Source organism: Acartia tonsa, chromosome 11 (assembly GCF_053477335.1).
Source record: "Acartia tonsa isolate MP-2025a chromosome 11, ASM5347733v1, whole genome shotgun sequence".
Classification (NCBI taxonomy): domain Eukaryota; kingdom Metazoa; phylum Arthropoda; class Copepoda; order Calanoida; family Acartiidae; genus Acartia; species Acartia tonsa.
The window spans coordinates 30,206,940-30,226,666 of record NC_137270.1 but is presented as its reverse complement, the minus strand read 5'-3'; the positions used below and the strand labels follow the sequence as shown (position 1 = coordinate 30,226,666).

At 35.4% G+C, this 19,727-nt stretch overlaps 1 protein-coding gene across 2 annotated transcripts in view; it reads right to left on the bottom strand.

Moving 5' to 3' along the window:
* LOC145332944 (solute carrier family 4 member 11-like) overlaps nt 1-19,727 on the bottom strand; it is a 34,210-nt gene that overhangs the window by 6,112 nt on the left and 8,371 nt on the right. For both annotated transcript variants that reach the window (XM_080178059.1, XM_080178060.1), the window contains 17 exons: nt 19,550-19,590; nt 19,140-19,202; nt 18,252-18,365; nt 17,687-17,775; nt 16,743-16,839; nt 16,050-16,125; nt 15,447-15,545; nt 14,778-14,870; nt 14,400-14,495; nt 14,118-14,163; nt 13,047-13,138; nt 11,094-11,171; nt 10,468-10,533; nt 9,312-9,395; nt 8,991-9,143; nt 1,922-1,949; nt 888-966 (listed from right to left, as the gene is read on the bottom strand). In XM_080178059.1, the coding sequence (XP_080034185.1) occupies nt 888-966; nt 1,922-1,949; nt 8,991-9,143; nt 9,312-9,395; nt 10,468-10,533; nt 11,094-11,171; nt 13,047-13,138; nt 14,118-14,163; nt 14,400-14,495; nt 14,778-14,870; nt 15,447-15,545; nt 16,050-16,125; nt 16,743-16,839; nt 17,687-17,775; nt 18,252-18,365; nt 19,140-19,202; nt 19,550-19,590 (1,394 nt within the window). The remainder of the gene's footprint in view (nt 1-887; nt 967-1,921; nt 1,950-8,990; nt 9,144-9,311; nt 9,396-10,467; nt 10,534-11,093; nt 11,172-13,046; nt 13,139-14,117; nt 14,164-14,399; nt 14,496-14,777; nt 14,871-15,446; nt 15,546-16,049; nt 16,126-16,742; nt 16,840-17,686; nt 17,776-18,251; nt 18,366-19,139; nt 19,203-19,549; nt 19,591-19,727) is intronic.

Below are 19,727 nucleotides of genomic sequence, written 5' to 3'. Positions count from 1 at the left end.
CTGACAAGAGTTATTGTTCGTTTGTTCTTCATCCTTATTTTAGAGATTCGCTTTTAATGATGTTGTCATCTTTGTTTTAAAAATCCTCTTATAATAATATACAATTTGTCGGCTACGCGTGCATTTTTGGAAACTCAGTAATAATATTAATATTCATTCCTAGGGAAGGAAGGAACATTGGACTATAAATTTTGCTTTTACCCTATGATTTAAACCCACGTTTTATTTACCATATTGGCTCAAAAACTTTGGGTACTTTTAATGAATTTTCAACTTTTCAACCAATAATCCAGTCTGCAGAATTTTGTTTATGATAATTGTGGATCTATACTCATTGATCGCCCATATTCCTGTCAACTTCTTTAAGATATCATTCTGATTTCATTAGTACTCATCCGCCGAATTACAGCATTAACGCCCCTAGCCCCTGCAGAAGTCATCCGTAAATAATACAAATTAACCGATCTTATCTACCGGCTCTCTTACAATCTTATATTCATAAATTACAGGGTACAGCAAAAGAACTTGTTTTCATTTTTATGACTTGATTATAATGTTGCTTATAATATTATACCTTGTTGTGCTAGTAATCATTAATAAAAAAATCAAATGGTTAGGTTATGTTTCTGTTAAAAAAGGAAAAAATTAACATGTTTTAAATGGATGTACGGACTTTCTGGTAACGATGACAAGAGTTGCCAAGCTTCCAAAACCATAAAATGTTATAGGTATCATCATGCAAAGTTTGAATTCTAACATGTCTAAATTACCAAAAAAACTAACCGTTACTGACAGACCGACTCTAATCATAGAAAAGCTTTGTTTAAAAATATAAAAGATGAATTTAACTGATTTAACAATGGTTTTCCAACAAATTGTAAACTTACCTATTGCTACATTTGAGAAGATATTAGTGAGCCTAGTTTCTCTGACATGTGTGACAACATCCTTCGCATAGCCACCTTCACACCAACAATTATATATAACATGTATATAGAGTAGCTGCAGTAGTTGAAGCAAGGTGAATGCCTTAGCACCAAAAAAGACACAACCAAGAAGCTTCTTATAGTGCATATAAAAAAAATCACGTCGTACAAATCAAATGACCAATAATAGGCCAATAAACAGTCTAAATTACCAATGGCAGTCCTGGATACATTTTAATTGACCAATGATAGGTTATTATGACGTCATTTTCATAGGCAATATAAAAAGCTTCCACAACCTATTTGTATTCATATTTTAATACTTTTAAAATAAATTGTAAATAAAAGTGTTTGATGTCATGGCAACAGATCTGTAGATTAGATATTCATGCAGATAAGTACCTGCCTCACTCTTCCAAGGACCTATTTCGTCTGCTAGCAAATTGTTTTCTGCTACTGGGCTGTTTTAATATTCTCGACACTATTGGTTGATTTTCAAAGACCCAATTAAGAGTCGGTACAAGGTCCTTGGGATGGAAACATGCAGTTTTTTAACCCCTTCTCGTCTAGTGTTTAGTTTAGCATTTCACCCTTTACTGTTAGTTTGTTATTGCTGCACTTTTTTTAGACTTTTAAATAATCATAATACAATAAAATTATTTAAATTCTATAGAATCAGTCTTAAACGAATTTAAGGAATTAAAATCCATTCATATTTAAATTCTGCCGAAAAAAAATTCCCCAAAACCATTTTAATTACAGGGTTAGGTACATCACAAATATTAAATAGGCGTGTCTCTATCAAATTAAGAACGGAAACTTTCTTCGGACTAAAATCAGGAAATTGTAAATGAAAAGATCGTACACAAAGGTCAATGAAATAACTGCCTAAGTAAGATACGCCAAATACCTAACATAATGAGAATAAGAATTATAGAAATGAATTGCTACTTAAAAAAATATTCGAATAGAAAATCTGTATATATAATTCCTTCGACTCTAGTTTCTACGTCAGCTAAACATCTAAAAATAATGAAAAATAATTAATTGATTTTTTTTGTAAAGAAAAAAAATTAAATCCCACAGGTTTAAGGAAATTGATAAGGATAAATATAAAAAAGCTTTGGTTTACACATAATAATTGGAAAGCTAGAATAAGGTAAAACTACAACCATAACCAAATACCATCTTGGACAATATGAAGCTTCCATTAAATGAGGTCTCAAACGTTTCAATAATAATAAAATTGTTAAGCTACAGCCATAACCTTTCCAATTTTCTATATTAGGATTTACTTTTAAAGCAGACTTCCCAAAACAACAAATATCAACCAAAATAGTTTCATTTGATCCCCAAATAATTATCAACTTTTAAATTCATATGGAAAACATAAGATAATTTTGAGTACCAACTTTTTATCCAGTGCATTTTAAATATTCTCACATAAGCATAGAATTGAAGATTATTTGGGTATAGTCCTTTCCATGACATCGCTCCATATGGGGCGATGATTTTAATTGATCGCCTCTTATGACAAGGGGCGATGTATTGGCTCCTTGAAAGGAGCGATTTAATAGCCCCTTATAACAAGAGGCGATGTTATGACTCCTTGAAAGGAGCGATTTGATAGCCCCTTGCCCTAAGAGGCGATTAAATGATCCTTTATCGCTCCATAATCGCTCCTTCTAAAGAGGTAATGATATGTCCTCTTATCCCAAGGGGCTATTTAATAAAATATCGCCTCTTCATGGCCCCTTCACGATTTTATATATATATCTGAGTTCCTTGATGGCCCCTACATCGCTCCTTCATCTCTCCTTCTTGAAATTTATATTACATTGTACTTACTTTGATGGCCCCTACATCGCTCCTCCATCGCCCCTTCATCGCTCCTACATCGCTCCTTCATCTCTCCATCTTGAAATTTATACTACATTGTACTTTGATGGCCCCTACATCGCTCCTCCATCGCCCCTTCATCGCTCCTACATCGCTCCTTCATCTCTCCTTCTTGAAATTTTTATTACATGGTACTTTGATGGCCCCTACATCGCTCCTCCATCGCTCCTCCATCGCCCCTTCATCGCTCCTACATCGCTCCTTCATCTCTCCTTCTTGAAATTTACATTACATTGTACTTTGATGGCCCCTACATCGCTCCTCCATCGCCCCTTCATCGCTCCTCCATCGCCCCTACATCGCTCCTTCATCTCTCCTTCTTGAAATTTACATTACATTGTACTTTGATGGCCCCTACATCGCTCCTCCATCGCCCCTTCATCGCTCCTCCATCGCCCCTACATCGCTCCTCCATCGCCCCGTACATCGCTCCTTCATCGCCCCTTCATCGCTCCTACATCGCTCCTTCATCTCTCCTTCTTGAAATTTATATTACATTGTACTTTGATGGCCCCTACATCGCTCCTCCATCGCCCCTTCATCGCTCCTACATCGCCCCTACATCGCTCCTTCATCTCTCCTTCTTGAAATTTATATTACATTGTACTTTGATGACCCCTACATCGCTCCTCCATCGCCCCTACATCGCTTCTACATCGCCCCTACATCGCTCCTTCATCTCTCCTTCTTGAAATTTATATTACATTGTACTTACTTTGATGGCCCCTACATCGCTCCTCCATCGCCCCTTCATCGCTCCTACATCGCCCCTACATCGCTCCTCCATCGCCCCTTCATCGCTCCTACATCGCCCCTACATCGCTCCTCCATCGCCCCTTCATCGCTCCTACATCGCCCCTACATCGCTCCTTCATCTCTCCTTCTTGAAATTTATATTACATTGTACTTTGATGACCCCTACATCGCTCCTCCATCGCCCCTACATCGCTCCTACATCGCCCCTACATCGCTCCTTCATCTCTCCTTCTTGAAATTTATATTACATTGTACTTTGATGGCCCCTACATCGCTCCTCCATCGCCCCTTCATCGCTCCTACATCGCCCCTACATCGCTCCTTCATCTCTCCTTCTTGAAATTTATATTACATTGTACTTTGATGGCCCCTACATCGCTCCTCCATCGCCCCTTCATCGCTCCTCCATCGCCCCTACATCGCTCCTTCATCTCTCCTTCTTGAAATTTATATTACATTGTACTTTGATGACCCCTACATCGCTCCTCCATCGCCCCTACATCGCTCCTACATCGCTCCTCCATCGCCCCTTCATCGCTCCTTCTCCAAATTTATATTACATTGTACTTTTATGGCCCCTACATCCCCTACATCGCTCCTCCATCACCCCTTCATTGCTCCTCCATCGCCCCTTCATCGCTCCTACATCGCCCCTTCATCGCTCCTACATCGCCCCTACATCGCTCCTTCATCTCTCCTTCTTATAATTTATATTACATTGTACTTACTTTGATGGCCCCTACATCGCTCCTCCATCGCCCCTACATCGCTCCTACATCGCCCCTACATCGCCCCTACATCGCTCCTTCATCTCTCCTTCTTGAAATTTATATTACATTGTACTTTGATGGCCCCTACATCGCTCCTCCATCGCCCCTTCATCGCTCCTACATCGCCCCGACATCGCTCCTTCATCTCTCCTTCTTGAAATTTATATTACATTGTACTTACTTTGATGGCCCCTACATCGCTCCTCCATCGCCCCTTCATCGCTCCTACATCGCCCCTACATCGCTCCTCCATCGCCCCTTCATCGCTCCTACATCGCCCCTACATCGCTCCTCCATCGCCCCTACATCGCTCCTCCATCGCCCCTACATCGCTCCTCCATCGCCCCTATATCGCTCCTACATCGCCCCTACATCGCTCCTTCATCTCTCCTTCTTGAAATTTATATTACATTGTACTTTGATGGCCCCTACATTGCTCCTCCATCGCCCCTTCATCGCTCCTACATCGCTCCTTCATCTCTCCATCTTGAAATTTATACTACATTGTACTTTGATGGCCCCTACATTGCTCCTCCATCGCCCCTTCATCGCTCCTACATCGCTCCTTCATCTCTCCTTCTTGAAATTTTTATTACATGGTACTTTGATGGCCCCTACATCGCTCCTCCATCGCTCCTCCATCGCCCCTTCATCGCTCCTACATCGCTCCGATGAGGAGCGATGTAGGGGCCATCAAAGTACAATGTAATATAAATTTCAAGAAGGAGAGATGAAGGAGCGATGTAGGAGCGATGTAGGGGCGATGGAGGAGCGATGTAGGGGCCATCAAAGTAAGTACAATGTAATATAAATTTCAAGAAGGAGAGATGAAGGAGCGATGTAGGAGCGATGTAGGGGCCATCAAAGTAAGTAAAATGTAATATAAATTTCAAGAAGGAGAGATGAAGGAGCGATGTAGGGGCGATGTAGGAGCGATATAGGGGCGATGGAGGAGCGATGTAGGGGCCATCAAAGTAAGTACAATGTAATATAAATTTCAAGAAGGAGAGATGAAGGAGCGATGTAGGGGCGATGTAGGAGCGATATAGGGGCGATGGAGGAGCGATGTAGGGGCAATGGAGGAGCGATGTAGGGGCGATGGAGGAGCGATGTAGGGGCTATCAAAGTAAGTACAATGTAATATAAATTTCAAGAAGGAGAGATGAAGGAGCGATGTAGGAGCGATGGAGGAGCGATGTAGGGGCGATGGAGGAGCAATGAAGGGGCGATGGAGGAGCGATGTAGGGGCCATCAAAGTAAGTACAATGTAATATAAATTTCAAGAAGGAAAGATGAAGGAGCGATGTAGGGGCGATGTAGGAGCGATATAGGGGCAATGGAGGAGCGATGTAGGGGCCATCAAAGTAAGTACAATGTAATATAAATTTCAAGAAGGAGAGATGAAGGAGCGATGTAGGGGCGATGTAGGAGCGATATAGGAGCGATGTAGGGGCGATGGAGGAGCGATGTAAGGGGATGGAGGAGCGATGTAGGGGCGATGGAGGAGCGATGAAGGGGCGATGGAGGAGCGATGTAAGGGCCATCAAAGTAAGTACAATGTAATATAAATTTCAAGAAGGAGAGATGAAGGAGCGATGTAGGGGCCATGGAGGAGCGATGTAGGGGCGATGGAGGAGCGATGTAGGGGCCATCAAAGTACAATGTAATATAAATTTCAAGAAGGAGAGATGGAGGAGCGATGTAGGGGCGATGGAGGAGCGATGAAGGGGCGATGGAGGAGCGATGTAAGGGCCATCAAAGTAAGTACAATGTAATATAAATTTCAAGAAGGAGAGATGAAGGAGCGATGTAGGGGCGATGTAGGAGCGATGAAGGGGCGATGGAGGAGCGATGTAGGGGCCATCAAAGTACAATGTAATATAAATTTCAAGAAGGAGAGATGAAGGAGCGATGTAGGGGCGATGTAGGAGCGATGAAGGGGCCATGGAGGAGCGATGTAGGGGCCATCAAAGTACAATGTAATATAAATTTCAAGAAGGAGAGATGAAGGAGCGATGTAGGGGTGATGGAGGAGCGATGAAGGGGCGATGGAGGAGCGATGTAGGGGCCATCAAAGTACAATGTAATATAAATTTCAAGAAGGAGAGATGAAGGAGCGATGTAGGGGCGATGTATGAGCGATGTAGGGGCGATGGAGGAGCGATGTAGGGGCCATCAAAGTACAATGTAATATAAAATTCAAGAATTAGAGATGAAGGAGCGATGTAGGGGCGATGTAGGGGCGATGTAGGGGCCATCAAAGTACAATTTAATATAAATTTCAAGAAGGAGAGATGAAGGAGCGATGTAGGGGCGATGAAGGAGCGATGAAGGGGCACTGGAGGTAAAGGACTATGGAGGGGCGATGGAGAGGCTATGAAGGAGCCATCATGGGGCTATAGTATAGCCTCTTATCATAAGAGGCGATATTAACGCCCCTTCAAAGGAGCTATTAAGAGGCCATGAAGGAGCTATAGCATAGCCTCTTATCATAAGAGGCGATATGAACGCTCCTTAAAAGGGGCTATCACATCGCTCCATATGATAAGAGGCTATGCTATAGCTCCTTGAAGGAGCTATAGAAAATCATCGCACCATATGGAGCGATGTCATGGAAAGGACTATACCCGATTATTTAAATAATAAAATTGAGGACTTTTTTCATAATACTAATCAGTATTCATAAGAAGAATAAGATGATTTATTATTTTCCATTAAATTTATGAAAAGATCTTTTCAAATTACCATAAAATATTCTTTCTCCTAAAAGAAGGTGTCCTAATTTTTTGGATTTTTATTTAAAGTAGCTAGTCGGTGTTTTTAGTAAGTAGTAGATTTAAAATGGTCCATAGAATTTAAATTTGCAATTGTTTTTTTTTATAGACCTCTTATTTTTGAAGTAATTTAAGTTTTTTTTTATTAAGTTGGTTTTTAGGTACTAAACGCAACAAAAAAAGAAGAAAATTGCTATTATAAACAAAAATAGTAAGATTTTTAATTTGACACCTTACTTTTTGAATTCTGTTAAGTAATTATTGAAAAATTGATTTTTTTGAACTTCGGTGAATGAAAACTTTGAACTTGAATATATCTTAATACAGGCATAAAATATATGTGTTAATATATACCTTTAGAATGAGAAAAATATTACAAATCCATTGTAAGCAAAATTGAAAAAGTTTACAAAATATGATAAAAAAATTTGAATATGATATAAATTGAATGTTGAATCATGAATGGCCCTTACAATCAGCTGATCAAATAAGGTGGAAGGGTTATTTGTGCTCCAACTTAAAAGACCATTGAAACAAGAGGAAAATAACAAAAGTAAAACTAACTCCGATCATATTGTTTTTAAGGTTATTCAATTATGTTTAATCTACATAAAATCACAATTATAGATGGTAAAAAAAAGAGATATCTTTTCAGAGAAAACTTTTATTAATAACCATATCCTTATTATTCTTTTATGCAATAAAAATGTGAAAAATATTTTTAAAACTGGGATTTCAAACCTGCTGATTGTAAGGGCCATTTACAATTCATACGATTTAAACAATTTTCATATATTTTTTTTATCATAGTTTCTTTACTTTCAATTTTGCTTAGAATGTATTCATAATATTTTTCTCATTCTAAAGGTATATATTAACACATATATTTTATGCCTGTATTAGGATATATTCAAGTTCAAAGTTTTCGTTCATCAAGGTTAAAAAAAATCGATTTTTTCAATAATCACTAAACAGAATTTTAAAAGTAAGGAGTCAAATTAAAGATCTTACTATTTTTGTTCAAAATGGCAATTTTCTTCTTTTTTTGTTGTGTTATAGTATCTTAAAAACGACTTAATTTTTAAAAAAAACTTAAATTACTTCAAAAATAGTAGGGTAACAAAAAAACACAATTGCATATTTAAATTCTATGGGCCATTTTACATTTACTACTTATTAAAAACACCGACTAGGTATTCTCAATAAAAATCAACAAAGTTAAGACACCTTCTTTACATTTTCCTAGCATTTTACTAATGTAAATTTGTTCTAGTATACAAGAACGTTCGAGATTATTATCCCCCCCCCCCACACCCCTAAACTAACTTGGCACTCTTAAAATTCTTGGTAATTTGTAGTAAGCATCTGAATTGGTTGTTGTAGTGAAATTTTTTCATGAGCTTGCTTAAGCCGGAGATTTACATCAAATCTTAGTTGGCTGGTTTAAACTAGCATTGTCCGAACAATTCAACCAATAAAAGTTTGTTATAAAGCCATTAGAGATGTGCAAAACATCAATTCATAGCCCATAGTCCCTTATTTAAGATCCCTATACTAATGTTGTTGTAGTTGTAGTAGCCCTGATTCTCTGAAGTTAAGATTTAGATGCACACGGAGATAGGTTGTAAGAATCCTTTAGCCAATCGTTAGATTTGTAAGCTAAGCACACATCTGAATGTATTGCTAATTGCTGAAACGAAGTGGTTCTCCTTTACAATAAAGCTTCTTGTGGGTCCAGGAAAGGTTTATATCTATTTTGGGGGAGGGTATATCTGCCCTCCTAAGAGAAATTCAAAATTACTCCCCCTCCCCCCCAACACCTTAGATTCCTAGAGGCTGCTAGGGGTTTGGCCACTAGTGTTTACCTAACATGAAGAGGTGAGTGTGGAAGTACGGCATGCATGAATGGGAGGCCAAACACTGAAAGGATTGCGTTGATGATGGCTACAACAACGAGGTCCCAGTGGTATGCGTTACCCTTCACCAACCTGTTCTCTGGGCTGTTCACCATAGCAGCACTAATAATAAAGACTTTTATGTAAAAGCTGGTTAGCATAGAAGGACAAAATGAAAATATTTTAGTCCAAACAAAGATTCTACTAAATATGTTGATTACAAATATTGAAATAAGGAGAAATGAAAACTAAAAAAGTTAATAATTCCTAAAGGTTTGAAAAGTTATTAACCTGATATTTTGATCCATGAAGAATAACAGGGATAAAGAGAATCCAAGGACAGCTGCCAAACAAACTGAACCAGCTGTCAACTCACTGAAAAATTGAAACAATATTGGTAATACTATCATTAAAACTTTGGTATATAGATCTTCTATACAATATGATGACCTTTTGGGTACTCGGTGACGCTTCGGATAAAAGTCCTTTCCATGCCACCTTGAACGATGAACATACTCTGGTTTTGAAATTGCAGTGTAACGCTCTCAATCACCCACGATATAAAGAGAGGTAACATCCATTAGACAACCTTCTCTTTGATTGCAGTTCCTTTGTCTGGAAGTCGTAAATGTGCATGAAATTAGTTGCGTCTGTTTTGGGCTAAGGCATTCTCCCTACTCTAATAATTTATGTCGTGCACCTGACAAAGCAGCAGTAGAAAAACTTTTTAAACATTTTAGTTATGACGCGGTGTTGGCCCAAGATTCGAACCTAGCACCTTCCCGACAACGAGTGGATACGCTCCTTGTCACGACACAGTCGCGGGTTTACTATACAAGATATCTATACAGTAGAAATGTTTCATTTAAAAAACATAAAAATTTCAATAAAAACTTATAAACAAAGAAGCAAGAAATTAAAATATAAAAATATTAATTCTATTTATTTTGTGAATAGAATTAAAAATTGATTAATATTTAGAGAAAATCCTGATTATTTTCAATGATACTTCACATTTAAATATTCAAAAAAGATTTAAAATTGAAAACATTATATTCAACTAAACTAAAGCTGAAATATGAAGGAGGTATTTAGTATATCATAGCTAACGATGGGGTACGGAGAGGTCGGTTTATACTTATACGGTGTATACCTTTAAAATATAAAGGTCGGGTTATCTAATCTGTGGGTTTTTTAAAGGAAAGGTTGGGGTTTCTCAGGTTAATTTGGTGTTCAAAAGGTTAGGTTTTAAAAAGTTGTCTACTTCGTTGAAAAGTTAAGGGAGTTTTAGAAAAAATCATTTTAGGTTTTGAAAGAATATGTTATCTAATCTATAAATTTTTAAAGGTTAGGTTTGGGACCCCCTAGTTACTCTTGGTTGTTGGACCTGATATGGACAGTAGTCTCGCCCATATGAGTTAATTTACAAGTTAGTTCTGTGTCTCACCTGAACTGAACTGGTTTCACAACAAATTGTTCTGTGTTGTAACTGAATGGGGTTTGCTTTACAGCTCTGAAAACAATAAAAAAGTTTTAAATGAATATATAGAAAAAATTTCAACATCAATAAATTGACAAATCAGAAAATCGGTCAATTATGAACATGAAGTGGGGGTGCTTTAATAATTAAAGAAACATAAAATTCATTTGACATTCAAAGTAGAATTTTGATGTTAATTTGCTGTAAGAATACAAAAAATGCACAATGCCAAATATATACATACTTACCTGTCAAGATATAATCATAGAGAAATAATAAAAGTAAGACAGAGATATGACAAAAAAAAGAAAAGAATAAAATCCAACATATTCTATGTAAAGTAGCAGTGCCATAAATAAAATATCACAGAAGATTTTTTTCTCGAGAGTGACTAACCGACAAAGAAATCTGTGCGTGTGCACCGAAATATCTCGCTAACCGCTGAACCAATATGGATCTACTTTACAATGTAGCTTCTTATGTATTTTTTTGATAGGGGGATTTTTTTTTCATTTTAAACCTAAAAAGGGGGGGGGGGTCGAATTCAACCTTCGCAAGTTATATACAAAGTATTTTCGCAATTTGATTGTTACCTAAAAGCCACAGAACCAATAACGCTGAAGACCACTACGGCTACTGGCAGGGCGTAATCTGATAACAACTCACGTTTTCTAAAATAATTAATATTTAATAACATTTTTAAAAATGTCTTAAGAAGACGACATATTAAAAAAACATAAAAAAATAAACTTTTCTTACTTTTTCTTATTTTACAGCGTATAACTATTATTTATGTACAAAAACACTTAGTGAACTGGTATTAAATGTTTTATTAAAGTCTAAGTAACAAAAATAAAAGTAAATACAAAAAATCTAGTAATAGTAATAAATATACAATTTTTTTTTATAATTTCTAATTTTTGTGTATACTGAATGTATTGTATATCTACATAAATGGCCAAGATTGCATATTCAAACAGATTAAAATTAGTTAAAAACAAAATTATTAGGATTTAAATAAGGTTGTCCCATATAATTTACTGGTGAAAGTAAAATAGTAGATATTTATTATCAAATATCAAGATTGTGTTCGATACGATGATTTTAATCTGCAGTGATAAGAATATGAACGATAAATTGATACCCAGCTATATTATTACCTGTGAGAAAGATAAGGTGTCTTGATAAAGTTGAACAAGGTCAGGCCAAACCAAACTATACCCAGCTATATTATTACCTGTGAGAAAGATAAGGTGTCTTGATAAAGTTGATCAAGGTCAGGCCAAACCAAACTATACACAGCTATATTATTACCTGTGAGAAAGATATGGAGTCTTGATAAAGTTGAACAAGGTCAGGCCAAACCAAACTATACCCAGCTATATTATTACCTGTGAGAAAGATAAGGTGTCTTGATAAAGTTGAACAAGGTCAGGCCAAACCAAACTAGACCCAGCTATATTATTACCTGTGAGAAAGATAAGGTGTCTTGATAAAGTTGATCAAGGTCAGGCCAAACCAAACTATACACAGCTATATTATTACCTGTGAGAAAGATATGGAGTCTTGATAAAGTTGAACAAGGTCAGGCCAAACCAAACTATACCCAGCTATATTATTACCTGTGAGAAAGATAAGGTGTCTTGATAAAGTTGAACAAGGTCAGGCCAAACCAAACTAGACCCAGCTATATTATTACCTGTGAGAAAGATACGGTGTCTTGATAAAGTTGAACAAGGTCAGGCCAAACCAAACTATACACAGCTATATTATTACCTGTGAGAAAGATACGGTGTCTTGATAAAGTTGAACAAGGTCAGGCTAAACCAAACTATACCCAGCTATATTATTACCTGTGAAAAAGATACGGTGTCTTGATAAAGTTGATCAAGGTCAGGCCAAACCAAACTATACCCAGCTATATTATTACCTGTGAGAAAGATAAGGTGTCTTGATAAAGTTGAACAAGGTCAGGCCAAACCAAACTATACCCAGCTATATTATTACCTGTGAGAAAGATAAGGTGTCTTGATAAAGTTGAACAAGGTCAGGCCAAACCAAACTAGACCCAGCTATATTATTACCTGTGAGAAAGATACGGTGTCTTGATAAAGTTGAACAAGGTCAGGCCAAACCAAACTATACACAGCTATATTATTACCTGTGAGAAAGATACGGTGTCTTGATAAAGTTGAACAAGGTCAGGCTAAACCAAACTATACCCAGCTATATTATTACCTGTGAAAAAGATACGGTGTCTTGATAAAGTTGATCAAGGTCAGGCCAAACCAAACTATACCCAGCTATATTATTACCTGTGAGAAAGATAAGGTGTCTTGATAAAGTTGAACAAGGTCAGGCCAAACCAAACTATACACAGCTATATTATTACCTGTGAGAAAGATAAGGTGTCTTGATAAAGTTGAACAAGGCCAGACCAAACCAAACTATACACAGCTATATTATTACCTGTGAGAAAGATAAGGTGTCTTGATAAAGTTGAACAAGGCCAGACCAAACCAAACTATATCCAGCTATATTATTACCTGTGAGAAAGATAAGGTGTCTTGATAAAGTTGAACAAGGTCAGGCCAAACCAAACTGTACCCAGCATAAGAAGAAGATACAACAAGCTAACCTGTAACAAATTTAACTATATAAATTATTCACCTATATATCGTTCATTGGCTTATCTCTTAAGATCCCTGATAGTTTTACATATCTTTATTATTTTATTCTGAAGTCTTTTTTCAAATATAAAATAGGAAAGGTAGGAGGACTGTCGTGGATAATGTGATTGTTTGTGGAAATGAGAAAAAATTCTTTGAAAGGTAAGTTTGTGTAGAGAAAATTTTGTTCTTTTTGAATGGTAGTTCCGTCTTCTGTGTATGTGTGTATGCGCAAATTGCGACATTGCCTCATGTTTGGTGAATGTTATTGTCTGCTAGAGCAAGTGTTGAAAACGTTATTTGATCATTCTGAGTTGGAATGGAAAATGTGTTGAGTGAAGAATTTGGTAGTTCTGTGGGGGCTTAAATCATTTCTTAAGCAGGTATGTTTATTATTTGTTTTTAACTCTCCTGAAGGTGTATAAATAATATATTCATAGCATGGATATAAGATAGAGAGAAGTTTTGATAAATTGATTTTTTATGTAAATTTATTTCTTATGATAAAAATATTATGAAAATACAAAAAGCACATTTTTTATTTTAGTAAAATTTTAAAGTTATGTTCAATTTAGCTATGCATAAGCCACACAAAGGATTTTTTAAAGCGATATTCGAGCAACACCAAAGGATTTTATAAAGGAATATAACTTCCATTTTCTTTGGAATTAAAATTATTTAATTAAAAATGTTTAAATATATGACTAATTTTGTTTATTCTTTTTTAGATGTGATCCTATTGTTTTTATGCTTCTAATAAATCATATGAAGACATCTGCATGAATTGATTCCTACAGCTGGCCAATCTATAATTATGCTTGACTGATGTAAGGGCATCATAAGGAAATACAGAAGTTCAGATAACAAGGCCAGACAGACATATACACATATAGAGTAGCGTAGCTGCTAAAAATAATCGTTTCGGTTAAGTGAGAAATAAAATTTTACCTCAGGAGAGCAGTCAACTTCACCCAAGTCAGCAGCCCGTTTTGTCCTGAAATTAACCGTTTTAAAATAGTTATTTATAGCATTATATTAAAACAGCTTTCAACGAATATAAAAATGTACAACAATAGGATTAAAACCAGGTTTTTTAGTCCCGAGATGCCAAAGTATAAGCTGAATATTATCATAAAAAGGAAAATTTTTAATTCCAATATACTGGAAATTATGAACCATAATATTAACATCAAAGTCACACAAATTAGCATATTATTGATTAGTATATACCTGTTAAATGCCAAAGGACTAGTTACATCAGATATATTTTCATGACTGTGGTCAACTGGATGATAGATTCCTCTCTCGGCATCGCATACTTCATTGCTAAAAATATGTTAAAATAAAAGTGATAAAATAATTAGTTTTCATTAAAACTTTTACTTTACAAAATAAAAAAATACTACTATCCTTTTCCATGCAGGAAAACAAACCCCATATAGGACGTCTAGAATTTAAGATTTAAAAAAACGAAAACCCGAAAAAAGGTAAAGATATGCAAAATTTTCATTTAGACAGACACACATATATCCTCCTACTTTGGCCGATAGACATACGATTGCTGCATAGAACGATTTGAAATTTTTTTTATTTGAATGTTGATTTTACCTGTAATGTTGATTGAAGCTGGCAGCCAAATGTTTTATAGCATCCACAGTCAGAGCAATGGAAATAAAGTTGGAAAAGATTTCTTCCGTTGATCTGAAAAAAATAAGGAAAGGTCAAAACACTTCTATAAAGGTAATAGGTTGTGTGTGTAGCGAAGGATCTCGCTGATGTGATTACTCAACTGATAATTTTTCTGTACAGTTAAGCTTCCCGTAGGTCCAGGAAGGGTTTTGGGGGAGGGTACTGATTCCCTCCCACGAGAAAAAAAATATTCGGTCGCCAAATATTCTTTATATCTTTTTTTTATTAAAGCAGAGGGTAGACTTTCCCAACCCCCCTTAACTTAAGTGGCCGAAACCACTATCAAAAATAACCAAACACGTTTACATATAAAATGGCTATGTTGAATTTTTATTGTGCTTGTTTGACACTAGCGGCTAAGCTATTGGCAATTTCTCTTGGGAGAGTGGAAAAACCCTTTCTCTAAAATAGTCATACACCTTCCCTAGACCTATAAGAAGGATCGGTTCAGTGGTTAGTGAGATCCTTGTGTGTGTGTGTGTGTGTGTGTGTGTGTGTGTGTATGCATTGTTTCTAAGTGTTTGGACTTAAGCTAGATCCTTCGCAACAGACATAAATAAAACTTCCTTCTTTATATAATAGCATTACCTGGATGAAAACTTCATGAGAATGGAGAGATTACAAAATGCGTAGATGATGAGAAATATTGAGTTAAACAGGCCAACCATCCCATAGAAAGGCAGAAAACTGAAGACAAATTATTATTATTATTAATTATATTATATATCTAGATATTTGTTAGTATGTACAGTAAAATCTCAAAGATTTCTGTTCCATTAGGCTTAGATATTTTTTGGGGAAGATTAATCCAATTTGTTTCCTTTTTTTAGCCATTTAATTGCTTTAAATTTATCTCCCCTCTTTTTTCTGGCTCTGTAAGCTTGCAAGGGAGATTAAACTCTTTCAATTGTACTAAATCCATATTTCAAACTAAGGTGGGTATTCACAGAAAAATTACAGAATTTATTTTGTAAAAAATCGTTTTGAAACTACTCTAAAGTTATATAATGCTTTCTTATTCGATATTCTGATATTTTTACAAATACTTTTAGTGATAAGCAATGCTCTATTTTTTTCAGAACCCTCCTGTGAATAAAAATTGAAAATTGATCTCCTGCAAATCTACATATTTATTTGTTTTATTGGGGGGAAGATTATTTTAATTATCATCAATGTTATTGTAACATATACCTGACTTCAATATCATTGGCCACATTGAGAATAATCTTTGTAAAGAGAACCAGGGGAGCTGTAGTCATTACAACAACTAAAACAAATTAAATTGAATAATTCTACAAAGAAAACAGTTTACACAATAACCTAGATAAAAAGTATTCCATCCTTCGTTAACTACTGATTCGATTGAGTTCTTTATTTTATGGAAATTTCTTATAGGTCCCTGGATATTTTTATGCTATATAACACTTATATACAAGTTTGGTTTTTGGCTATTTTCCTACTCTCCCTACTCCTTCGAATACATAGCCCCTAGATGCAAGGAGGACAGCCGCTTGCATAACATAGGGTATTAAGTTATTTTTGAAGCTAAAGATCTCGGTAAATGTTGTTCTGAATTGGTTGCTCTTTTCAGTGTAGCTATATAAATATCTTGGGGTGGTTTTAGGCTGTTATTAGGGACGAAGCAACTTGTAAAATAAAGCTAAAGATCTTGAAAATTGCTAGTTTAAACTGGTTCTACTTTTCAGGGAAGCTTTAGGTATGTCTTAGTTAGTTTTTGGCTATTTTCATAGCCTTTCCTGACCTCCCCCGCCCTCCTCTAAAGGCTTGGGCCAAAAAACTAGTACGTTTTTCGGTTTTACATTGCCAGGTAAAGCCATAAGAAAATAATATGATGAACAACCATCCCCAAAATCTACTCTATACCTAAAGGTTGTCCGGCAAACAGGCTGAAAACAAGTCCACCAAAGACCTGGCCAATCAGAACCTTTGCCACGTTGATTCTACTGTCTGTATTACCATCCTAAAATAACATATATTAAGTTCTTACTTAAAATAGTATTTAAGAGTAAAGGAAGGTTTGTATTTCACTGCTTTTATCAAATGAAAGTGCGTAAATTTATAAAAAATGAATTTTAAATCAAAACGGAAAAATAAAAATAATAAAATATTAAGAAAAGAAACACATTTTAATAAAAAAAGGAATGATCTTTATCAAATCTCAAATCTTTACAAGAAAAGGAATACGTATCAGATGTGTACAAAAACAAACAGGTCCAGTCCCATTTACAAAAAAATGGAGAAATAAAGATGAACGATCACTTAATTAGACCAATGCAGACGTCCCCCCCCCCCAAACGAATTTAGGGGTGCCCCAAAATTTTTTTCATTTTACCCCCCCATTTAAAATTTACCCCTACCCTGGGGGTGATCAAGATTTGCTTGAGGAATATCAACGTTGTAGTACGGGATTGGATTATGTGTGACAAAATTTACAAATATTTTTGTTTGCTAAAAATTCTGGACGTATCATTGTTATCATCAAGGCTTTAAAAAGATAGCAGGGATCTAAAGAGAGAAACGACAATGGCCCCTAAATTGATGTAAACCCCAATGATGTTAGATAAAATTACCCATTTTGTAGATTATAATTAGTGGTTGAACGTTCTGAGCACTCAACTATTTGGTCCAACCAATCAAAATTCAATTAAGGTCTCCAAAGTTGTTAAGCCAACAAATAAGAAAACGTAATTATAAAACTTTGGGGACTAAAGGACTAAACAGCCCAATGTCCCCTCCCTCCCTGAAAAGATAGAAACAGAGCCTAATTTAGTTAAGTTGTACCATATATTCACTACCTAAATTTGTACCTGTAAGTTTCCAAAAGCAATAGCTGGTAAAAGAATGCTAAAGTACAAGAAGAAGGAGGTGGATATGGTCTTCTGGAAGGATTTGGGTCCTAAAAATAGCAGACTTTATCATATTTTTGGGGTTAAATATCATTGAGAGGACTTTAAGGTTGGTCCTTTATAGAAATTTTTCATGATTTTGTTTTTAAAGGGAAAACATAATCAACCTATCTTTAATCATATATTTGTAAGTAAAAAAGTAGTTACTTTTTCTAGTTAATTATTCTTACTTTAACAATTATCTAAATATTTATTCTTAATATATTTCATTTCATCTATCTATCTATCCAAGTTGTCAGAAAAGCAATTAAGAATCATTTAAGCTTTGTTGTTTTTGTTTATATCCATCAAATTAGTATTTAAATACATTAATGTGTAAGAGGTTGCCACATAAACAAATTATGAATTTACATATTTATTCAGACATTCAAATTGTTTCGAGCATGTTTGCTCTCTTCAGATGTAAAATGTAAAACTTTATTTATTTATTTATCTTTTCTATATCTCCATCTATGTATTAACCTACCTATAATACCATCTTTGTAATCAGAAAAATAGTAAGGAATTCTTCTGGCCAAGTCTTGCTTGATTCCTCGACCAATTTGTATAAACCTCAAATCTGATTTTTCTTTCTCACCAACTAAAAAGGATAATTATTTCATAAAAACCAGGGATCTCGAGGGATAAAACCAGAGCTGGATCTTTAAATTATTTTAGTGGTAAACCAGATCGGGGTGAGCCAACTTTCTACCAATGAGAGCACAGCATTTTATGAAATGCCGCGCTGTGATTGGCTGAAATTCGGCTCACCCCGATCTGGCTCACCACTAAAATGATTTAAAGATCCAGCTCAGGTATAAGGTATAACCAACAAGCAAAATAAATCTAAAATAATATTTGGGGGGCAAATGGAGAGGTCGTCAATTTTACGATGTGTTGCCCTCCAACGACAGCTGAAAGACACGTATAGGTTTCGTGATTTTTTCCCCGAATTAATTTCATTGGGATAAAACGATGATCGATAACTTTATGTACATTAATGATATACGAAATGAACCTATCTGTAGATAAAAATTATAGGTTAAAAAGTTGAACCAACGAAACAGGATTTGAGCAACAAATGACCGAGCAGGTTTATAAATTTTTGTATCTAGTATAAAAACAGTGTAATCGATCACCCCTCCCCATTTTTAATATTAGTTTTAAGGGGAATTTTTTCTAAGAGCGATTTCTCTTCCAGAATAGTTATAAACCTTCCCAAGACCTATGAGTAGCTACTCTGTAAAGGAGAACCATATCGTTTCAGCGATTAGCGAGATCCTTCGTCCTTCGGTAGAGACAGACAGACATCATGTTTCTTTATCAAATAGATTTAAAAAAAAAAGTTTAAAGCAATAATTTATTTATTTTTTACCTAACTTGGCATGTTTCTTGTCTTGAAATTCAGAAAACTCAAGTGCAGCTTTCCTGATATAACCTACAAAATTAATACTTTTATAAAAAAAAACAGATTACTTGTAGATTAGCACAAAAGATGTAAGGATTAAAAACAACATTTATTGCCTTTATAGTTTCACAAATTTCTTTTTCTTTACTTCTCTTTTAATAAGAAATTAAAATTAATATGATTTTGTCATATAGACTGAAGAGGGTACCATGTTAACCGAAATATATTTCAATTAAAATAGACTTTTCACTCAGTGAATTTATCATTAAGTAGGAAAATTCTGCCTTTTATAGCTTATTGTTATTGGCAGGATGTAAGGTGTAGATAAAGATTTTCCCTACCTTCCTGATAAGTTATTTTTTTGTATTTAGTTTTACCTTTAAAAGTGAGTTCATCTTCACTCTCTAACAGTGAATGTCTGAAATAATATACATACAGAATAGCTACACTTGTTAAATTGTGGCTTTTCTTTAAAAAAATCATTATGTAAAGTCGTAACGGCAAGGTTGCTTTCCATGGAACTCATTTAGGTCTAACAACGAAGGGTAACCAAGG